At 37.1% G+C, this 10,179-nt stretch overlaps 1 protein-coding gene across 11 annotated transcripts; it reads right to left on the bottom strand.

Annotated features, from left to right (window-relative positions):
• Positions 1-1,109: 1,109 nt before the first annotated feature.
• LOC111801353 (CDP-diacylglycerol--serine O-phosphatidyltransferase 1-like) lies at positions 1,110-10,179 on the bottom strand. 11 transcript variants are annotated; one of them, XM_023685316.1, is made up of 14 exons: positions 10,088-10,179; positions 6,301-6,491; positions 5,921-6,019; positions 5,718-5,783; positions 5,568-5,627; positions 5,343-5,433; positions 4,924-4,978; positions 4,738-4,817; positions 4,541-4,657; positions 3,812-3,896; positions 2,496-2,587; positions 2,040-2,305; positions 1,661-1,758; positions 1,110-1,569 (listed from the first exon to the last, which is right to left on the bottom strand). In XM_023685316.1, the coding sequence occupies exons 2-14, from the start codon at positions 6,459-6,461 to the stop codon at positions 1,439-1,441; spliced, it is 1,401 nt and encodes a 466-aa protein (XP_023541084.1). In that variant the 5' UTR covers positions 6,462-6,491; positions 10,088-10,179; the 3' UTR covers positions 1,110-1,438. The 11 variants fall into 11 exon arrangements, with proteins under 11 accessions (XP_023541084.1, XP_023541081.1, XP_023541083.1 ...); XM_023685313.1 differs by lacking the exon at positions 10,088-10,179 and adding an exon at positions 8,885-9,438; XM_023685315.1 differs by lacking the exon at positions 10,088-10,179 and adding an exon at positions 8,889-9,438.

The raw sequence follows: 10,179 nt of genomic DNA, 5'->3' as shown, positions 1-10,179 counted from the left end.
GTACTTCTTAAAAAAGTTCCCTATTTTTGTCGCCCCAGATCCACAGTTAGTAGATATTGTTCTCTTTGGACTTTACCTCAAGGTTTTAAAACGCATCTGCTAGGGGAAGGTTTCCACACCCTTATAAATGGTGATTTGTTCTCCTCCCCAACCAATTATGGGACATCATAATTTCTAAAATGATGTGGGTTAGACGAACATGACTTTTCACAATGATATGATATTGTGATGGCCCACATTGGTTGGGGAGGAGAACAAATCATCATTTATAAGGGTGTGGTTTATAAGGGTGTGGAAACCTTCCCCTAGCATACGCGTTTTAAAGCCTTGAGGGGAAGCTCGAAAGGGAAAGCCCAAAGAAGACAATATCTGCTAGCGTTGGGTCTGGGTTGTTACACAAACGAGTAATTTAGAAAGATCATTTCGAGAATACCCCTTTCTTGTCACAATTACATTACCCCATAGGAATTTTAAATGTGCAGGATCCTCAGAGATGTAAAATTTTGGTTGAATCTGCGGATTTGCCCTTCGAGCGATGGTATAAGAAGAATTTGGTCATCGCCCTGAGAGCTTGATCACCATCCAAAATGGGAGCTGCCAGAAGCACAGCTTCCACCACTACGGCCTAACGACGGGAGTGAGAGTCAGAGTCGAAAAGAGGATTCCTCACTTATTTCTCTCATTCAAAACCATGCATGAGACTTTCATCTCACACGGCTCCTAAGCAAGTTATTTGAGTAGATGTTTAACAACCTGTTCGCAGATATTGTCCTTTTTGTGCTTTCTTTTTCAGGCTTCTCTTCAAGGTTTTTAAAATACATCTACTTAAAAGAATGTTTCGTTCTCCTCTCCAACTAATGTGGGATCTCACAGTATGATGGAACCTGCACATACGATAAAGTGTGATGCACAAAAAGTTAGTTCCACGGAGTTCGAATTTGGTTTCGTTAGAACTCAAGGATACAACTTTACTCGACACATTACATTCGTAGTGGCCATTGCTTTAGCTGCCCGAACCAAACACTCCCAAGCCAACAAAGCATCAATCCAACCTTCTAAGTCAATTATAAGTCAATTCGAGCCTAACTTGTTAGATAAGACACTACATATCATTGAAAAGATCGATAGTTTGATCTTCAATCTCAGAATTATTGAATTCAAAAAATTACACGACCCATTTAAGTGGATAATCAATAATCAATATACGAGCCTTAGGCATGGAATACAATCTTCCCTCTCCCCAAAGAAAAAATCTCCCAAATGACATAGAATGTTGTGACTCTTCTTCTACCCTAATGGAAAACCTGATGCTATCTACAAAGAACATAAAAAAAAGAAAAAAAAAGAAGATATACATTATGAATGGGAGTCCCATGAAACTAAAAAAAAATATTTTCTCTTTTTTTGTTCTATGAAACAATGAAGAAATCAATAAAAATCATTTCCATTTCTTCCTGGAAACCAATAGGTGAAGTTGGGAGGTCCAAAGAAGCAGGAATAATACAAGGGAAACTCCAACAGATATCCAGAAATGCACCAACCAAGATGGCATTGGTTTGGGATATAAACCTAAAATAAGAACACACAACAAAGGAAACGTATTGGTAATATCATCAATGAACAATAAGAACAAGTTTTGTAATAAGATGAAGGAGCAAACCATGTCCAAATTTAACGCAAATTAGAAGCTCAACCACACAAATGGCTAGAGATAGCCAACAAAACGCTCCAATCTTCTTTACCAGTGTCCTGGAATCACAGTTCGTTCAGTTTAGTCTCTAAATTTTCAAGTTTTTGTCTATTTAGTTCTGCAACGTACAATTTTGTGTCTAATATGTTCTTAAACTTTAAAAGATGCCTAGTAAATCCTTGAATCTTCTATTTTATGTCTAATGGATTCCTAAATCTTTGTTAAGAACCTATTAGACACGTTTTAAAGTTCAAAACTAAATAGATAAAAACGTGAAAGTTCAGAGATATTTAAGCTTCAAAGATTCATAATCTCGAACAGAGAAAACAGGAGGGAAGGGGGAGAAAACCTGTCTTGAAGGTAAACGTTGTACTCGCGAATTGTTGGTATGGCGATAAGCCACCATAAAACCAACCTGTATACTATTACAGGGTTTCTAGGAGGAATCCATAGACAGTACTTCAAGAAGAATGTGTTAAGCTCCACTGTCAAGAAGACGATGCAAAGAGCGAGAATTTGAATGAAACGCCATGGACCGAGTAAGGGATGCCACTCATCTTTATCCCATTGTGCTGGAGTGAACTGTCCCAAGCTCCGTTTCACCTGCAAATAAGACTACGCACTATTAGATCTTAGGACGAGTGGTATGATGAAATCCTTTCAGCGCAACACGAGATGTACCCGAAACCGATGATAGTTGATAGATGAACAAAACAAGCTCAGTATTTCCCCTCAACCCAGATACAATAGCCATATACAGTTGAATGTATGATCTGAAATAAGTGGAAATGAATGCAAGACTTACTTTCCCAATAATATTAGGCTGTCGACTTAGACCGACCCAATTGTATGTTTTCCCGTCGAAGTATCTGACAGTACGCATTCCTGCCCATATTCCTGCAAAACAAGTAACAGAACTGAACAAACACAAACACCAGATTTTGCTCACATGCTTTATAGAACTGGAATCTTTAAGACAATAGCTAGAAGGCAATAACTGGTCAGCCTCTACTTCCAATTTGCTAAAAACTCTACAGATAATGGAGCATCGGTAGGTGTAGTTGTGAGATCCCATATCAATGGGAGAGAGGAATGAGTGCCAGCGAGGAAGCTAGGCCCCGAAGGGGAGTGGATTGTGCGATCCCACATCGGTTAGAGAGGGAAACAAAGCATTCTTTATAAGGGTGTGGAAACCTCTCCACAATAGACGCGTTTTAAAAACCTTGAGGGGAAGTCCGAAGAGGACAATATCTGCTGGCAGTGGGCTTGGGCCGTTACAATAGCAGTTGGTAGGACTTTCATTCTTATCGACTTCGGGTTTCGATCTATATGACCTCTTCCGTAGAGACAGACAAATAGTAACATAACCTCGGGGAGCCCTCTATACTCCCTACTCATCAGAGTTATACTAAAATCATTACTCTGAGGTTTGATAACATTAGACAAGTAACTTGGAGTATTCCCAAATCACTACTAGAGAGTACTCCAGATAACCTAGTATAAGCAGGTCAATTTGCATACAGCATCTGGCTGATCAAGAGCCATATTAAATCCATGTTTGCGACTCTCTCCACAGTTTCCCCATATGTCATGGGCTTATCAGACTCATGGAGTATGACTTAACCATGTACTAGGGGTGTACACCCAACCCGAGAATCCAACCTAACCCAACTCGAATTATAAGAGTTGAGTTGGGTTGGATTGGATTTCGAGTTTCGGTTGGGTTCATTTTTTTGAACCCGACTGATGGCATGTACTCATCGTACACTAACAAAACAGGTAAGACCAGTTGGCACACAGGAAAAAACTAACTAAAGAAGAATCGATATCGACTTGGAACGGAAAACTTCAAGCTGAATGTCCTCAGAACAGTTATCGATCCCACCAGTCCAAAATTGAGTTCATGTTCTTTTGGTAATCTAGACTTTCAACAATTGAAAACCATATCCACATCATAGCTAGATCATCAAGATGAAGCAAAGCATTTTTCTGTGACAAATCCATACCTGGGGGTTCGTTCAACACTCTTATAGATAAAAAGATAAACACATAAAAGAGCATCAATAAACATACACCCAATTTATTTCCAATTCCAGGTTTTGGTACGAGTGAGGAACTCACCAAACCAATTGCAAATTAATATGTCAAGAATGATACTGTCCCACCAGCATTCGTTGAAATTCGGTAGCATATGCCGGAAGGTAAGCTAAACAATAAGAGAAAAATTAATGTTAATCGGCCGACTTGAGCAAGAAATCGCACTAAGTCAATGATAAACAATACCCGAATTTAAGAACTCATTGAATTAGATTTTAGAAGTGTTCATGAGTTGGGTTGGATTGAGTTACGATATTTTTTAAACCCAACTCAATTGTTCGGGGTTTAAATTATTTCAACCCAAGTAACCCTTAACCCTTATGAACCTAGCTTCACCCAACCATAAAACATTTTGGGCTGAGTTTATTCAAGTCATTTATTCACATCTTTAATAGAAGTAGAACGTTAATACATAAAATATCTAATTATTTATTTTCAAACATTAAATAAAGATTTAAAACTTAATTTCAATATAGATTTTGAAAAATTACCTTCCAAGACTTCGAATTATTTTAAGAGTTGTTGGAGAATAAATAATCGAGAAAAATAATTACGAAACTAAATAAAATTAATAATAATAATAATAATAATAATACATTCACGTTGATTTGGTTCAACCAAACTAATTTAGAAGAATCTATGAACCAACTCAACTCATAAAGTTTTCATTTATTTGAACGTTTGGGTCGGTGAATTATAAACTTTTACAGATTAACTAACCGTCTCATAAATTTTTTTAATAAAAAAACTAACCTCCATTAACTCGAACCCGATTGATAGTACCCATAGAAGAGGCTGATTACGGATGAGTATAGCCTTACCCCACCATCCAATTATGTGAGCAGCAACAAATTCATCAAACAATGTTGCCTGAGTGAGCGAACGTAATCAGAAACATGAAGAACCATGTAATTATATACTTATAAATAAAGTTAAAGAAGAAATCATACATAGACATTCTTAAACCTGTTTGTGGGATTTTCAGGAACAAATATACGACAATCTGTACCATACGATCTCTCAGGAAGCTCTAAAATTCATGTATAAGAACAAAAAAAGTATATATTTAGAACATGCACTTGAAGAACAGACACCATTAAACAAACACCCATGAACTACGAGCATGAACTTATTACCAAGGCCTAGATCAGGATGGAGAAATTTCATGAATTCCCGAGCATCGTCACGCTTCTGAAAATAAATCTATGGATTAGAAAATAGAGTATACAGAAGAAATCAGTGATATTGAAGCTAACACTCTGAGTCTGTATCTTGAATGCTGAGTGGCATGAGTGTAGCTAGATGGTTTTATCAAGGAATTAGACGCAAAATATGAACTATCCAAGGGTATATATTTGAGATCCCACATTGGTTGGAGAAGGGAACGAAACATTCTTTACAAGGATGTGGAAATCTCTCTTTAGTATACGCGTTTTAAGACCACGAGATTGACGGCGATACGTAACAGACCAAAATAGACAAGATCTACTAAAGGTGGGCTTAGGCGGTGTACTTGAATGGTTAAGAATCCATGAATTCCAGAAAGAAAATCTACCTGGAAAAGTAAAAATGTGAGTGCTACAAGATAAATGACAGCCAAGCCATGTACTAGGCGCCATATCGCTGGATGCGGCCGAATAAGAATCCTGCATGATAATGTTGTAAACCTGGTAAAACTAATCATACAATGATGACATATTCGTATTCATGCCAGAAAAAATCAATCCCCTAAAAGTGAAACCACCAAAAGACTATAAGCAATATGCAAGGAAGAACTCACGTAGAAGGAGCTTGAAGCAAGCAGTAGGCAAGGAATACAGCGATCATTGCCCACACACCCCTATGAGAATCAGCAAGAACTGAAGTTCATGAAGAGTAAAAGAGAAATAATTGTTCTTGAAGGAGAAGTATTCATGATTCTGAAGCAAACCTTGTAACGGATGTAACAAGATCACTTGATGCAGTGCATTCAGGATCTAGAGCTCCACTGACCCAGCTGATAAACACATCCGAATAACAAAATAAATTCATAACTGCAAATAGTTCATGCAAAAGAGAAACAAAAGGACTTCTTTCAAAAATTGATAAAATGATTGAAGAAGGCAACAAGAACATCCAAGAACTGAATATTACCATGCACTAGGAAACAGAGCCTCTAATGCCCTCCCGTTATTCTTCCTATCCAAAGTGTTAGAATCCAACCCAAAACTATAAATGTCGAACACCATGGTTCTGAACGCGATGAAGAGGATAGGTGAAAGAAAAAATAAGAGCAAAAGTTATTATTCTGTTCCAAACAAGATGAAAAGACATAAGACATGGACACAAGTGGTTTCCATGTAGTTTAGAATAGATTATAAGCAGCTCATTTGTCTACCAACCAAAACATGAACTTCCATCTTTTAGCAAACAAAAGCGTACTTCATTAGTCAAGAAATTGAACATGGAAGTAATTATCAAATAATTTGTCGAGTTTGAATTACAAAGACATAATCAGAGAACGGAACACTCACATAAGAAAGCAGGCGCCAACAAGCAATAAGGAAACCGTGCGTGGTTTATAGGCCCATGCAGTCCACGGATCGAGATCATCTATGTTTGATAAAAGAGAATCACCACTCTCTCGAATCACATGATTCTTTTTACTCACTCTCCTTGGACCAATAAGTTCCATAGATTGAACTGAAAAGGTTAAATTTTCCTACTGCAAAACATGATGACACACCATTGGTATTCATAAAAGACACTAAGCTGTACACTCGCAGTGAGGGTGGGGGGAAGAAGAATCCCAAATGGCTAAAGAAATTATACAGAGCAGGCATCATTCAATTCACATACATATTTACATAAAATGAGCAGATTATCACGAATATAAAAACGTGGAGAATGTGATTACGGTTGAACACATAAGAATTGAAAGAGAGTAGTGACATGTTGGCAATATGATGAAGGTTGTTCTTGAGGTGGATTTCAATGAAGGAGACATAAACTCAAAGGGAAAGCTAATATTCCTGAAATTACAAAACAAAGACCCCACCAACAATAGATATAAAGAAGCTACAATAACAGGCAGCAAACGGCAGGCACATTGAAAAGGTAACCAATCAATCATTCATCACAGACTGAACCACGGCATGTAGTGAAACATTGGCATGCACAGCAAAGAAAAATGCAATCATAAAATTACCACTTGGAAAACACACAGTCGAATCGTTAAACAAGCTATATCAAGAAAACAGTTTCTTCACCACCGAGGCAGTGAAATTACAAATAGTCCTGTTGAAAAATTCCATCACAGGATGCAACCAAGTGAGGCTGACATACTTCGGTCAAAAAGTATGGAACACAAAAGGGCTGTTAGGTGAAGTGATCAACAAAACATTCCACTGAAGCATGTGAGATTTATCCCCTTTGCCAAACATAAGGAATCGACCCTACAAGTTCCCTATTATTGACATTGAAGCCCTCGCCATTCTATTTCTAATCAAACCATCTTCTGACATGTAGAGTATAAAGTCAAAGAGACTCTCTAAACACTCCAATCACTTAAGATGGAAAGTAGTATTCGTTGAGAGATGGCTGCTAGCAATCCACATTGCCCTCCAGAGAAGATTGAATTGCCCACATCAATTCCACTTGCATAAAGAGAAGCTAACTAACAGTATTGCAATCTGACAGGGTAACACACCAACCACAACCACACCGCCCGTAGATATTGTCCTCTTGGGGCTTTCTCTTTTGGGCTTCTCCTCAAGGTTTTACTTCCTATAGTTATACCTCCCTCATTGCAAATTGGGAAGGTCTTTTGTAAACACCATGGATTATACATCCCTCTTGTAAATTTCAATCATCAATGAAATTGTCTCTTAAAAAAAAAAAAACAAACAAAAGTCTTTTATGAAGGAAACGCATCTCCTAGGGAGAGGTTTCCACACCCATATAAAAGAATGCTTCGTTTTCCTCTCTAACTGATGTGGGATCTCACAATCCACCCTCCTTCGGGGCCCAGTGTTTTCGCTGGCACACCGCCCGATGTTCACCCCCCTTTGGGGCTCAGCGTCTTTGCTGGCACACCGTTTGGTGTCTGGCTTTGATACCATTTATAACAGCTCAAACCCACCGCTAAAATATTGTCCTCTTTGGGCTTTCTCTCAAACTTTTTAAAATGCATCTACTAGGGAGAGGATTCCACACCCTTATAAAAAATGTTTCGTTCCCCTCCCCAACCGATGTGAGATCTCATAATCCACCCCTCTTCGGGTCCCAGCGTCCTCGCTGACACTCATTCCTCTCTCCAATCGGGGCGGGGTGGGGTCTCATAGACAGAAAGCTCCAAAATTTGATGTCTTCCTTGCAGAGGCTGTCAAACATTCTGATAAAGCTCGACGAGTAGCTTCTTCATCACCATATAGCAGAAATTAATTGAACTCTATATCACTCAACAAAAACTATTATGTCATTCCATGCAAGCAATGACCAAGAATTCAAAACCCTCAAGCAGTCCACTTCTCTCTGCCTTCCTCTCCCCAGATCTTTCTAACATGAAAATGTGTGTTAACAGAGCAATCTCTCCGTCTTTCTCTCCCCAGATCTTTCCCATAAATAATCCAAAATACCCTCGTCTAGAATCTACTTCCGCATCCATCTGTAAGTTGTAAATCAATAGAACTTTTCCCTTAACTTCAATAATAAGCGCATTACCAAAGTATACCCAACTTCAGGGGGGAGGAAAAGGAGAGAGAGAGAGAGAGAGAAAAGGCAAGTATGATGCAAAAATATAGTAATTGAAAACAATGAATAAGCACGGATCAAAAAAGCTATCAAAAAAACCCCATACGATTCAAAGAACCACTTTAAACCTCCTAACAGGCTGTTTACCATTGAACAAATGCAAAACGTGATAGAAATCGAGTGAAATAAACTAAACCCCAAACGAGCAAAAGCACAAACCAGGAAATAACACAACCCAAAATTCACTCACAACTTCAAAGAGAGGGGGAAACAACAATACAAAGAATAAAAAACAACGAATCCAATTCAATTCCCCTAAAAGCTTAAAGAATCACAAAAGATAAAGGCATAGCAGAAAAGACGTACGCACTCAGCAACACAGCGCGGATAAAGAATCACAAAGCGAATGAAGATGCCGACACCGCAGAGAGATGCAAAACATCAATCCAGAAACAGGGGAACGATGCCGAAAGGATTAAAGCGAGAAACGAATACAAAACACTTCAATCCCCTTTCGGCAATTGGAACTATTAGACTACAGAAGCTTATTCACATAGAAAGCTGAACTGTGAACTGAGAAACGGCGGCGCAGCCGTGAAATTGAGAAGAAACAGAATCGCAAGTACGAATCAGAGAAGAAGAGGGATAGAAGGCAGTAGAGAGAGGATAAAGAGAGTGAAAGAGCAGTGATGAGAATCAGAGAGATTGGGAGAGATTGTGAGAAGAGTGAATGAGTGAGAGTAAGAGAAATGGGTGTCTGTGAAAGAGAGTGATGGAGGTGCAAACATGGCGGATTGAAGAAGAAGAAGAAGAAGAAGAAGAAGAAGAAGAAGACGAGAAGAAAAGTTGAAATTTACAAAAGCGAATCAAACAGAGTGAGTGATAGCGAGAGATCGTGTGGGCAATGGTCAAAGATAGATAGATTCCAAGGGTTTTGGATTTATTTATTTTTTTTATTTATCAATAAATATCACAGACAAAAAAAAATATATATATATATATATATATATATTTATTTATTTATTTATTTATTTATTTATTTATTTATTTATTTATTTATTTATTAAATTTTGAGAAAAAATGGATTTAATTCAAAGTAATTGGTTTAAATAAAATTTTAAGTTTATTATTATTATTATTATTTAGAGATAAAAGTTAACATTTTCTGAAAATTAATTATGAGAAAATGTTAAGTTTAATAAATATACTTAAAAATAGGTTATATTTTTTAATTTACTCTAAAAAAAATTAATTGAGAAATATATTTTTAAAGCTTAATTAGACAATTAATTGAAGGACAATGGAGAGCTTACTTTCAAACTTGAATTAAAGTTAAAATTAAAGTATAATTAATAAAAGAAATTTAAGTCAATTTAATAGCAATTTAATTTTTAAAAATTACAATAAATACTAAAAAATTAATGGGCCTAAATAATTTTGCAAAAAATATCACTAAATAAAATTATTTGGTGGTTTTAAAAATTATATTTGTCTTTAATCTGATTGATACTAAAAATTAGATTGGAATTATTCGAGGCTCTCGTAAATTTTGAAATAAAGAAAACATACCCATATTACATAGAAGAAAAGAAGCAACGGAGCCAAAATATAATTGCACGTCTTCAACTGTTGAGGCTCGACCCTGTGGTTAACCTAATAGG

This window comes from Cucurbita pepo, chromosome LG09, assembly GCF_002806865.2.
Source record: "Cucurbita pepo subsp. pepo cultivar mu-cu-16 chromosome LG09, ASM280686v2, whole genome shotgun sequence".
Lineage (NCBI taxonomy): Eukaryota > Viridiplantae > Streptophyta > Magnoliopsida > Cucurbitales > Cucurbitaceae > Cucurbita > Cucurbita pepo.
Note: the sequence above shows the minus strand (reverse complement) of the source record. Positions and strands in the feature narration are given on the sequence as shown.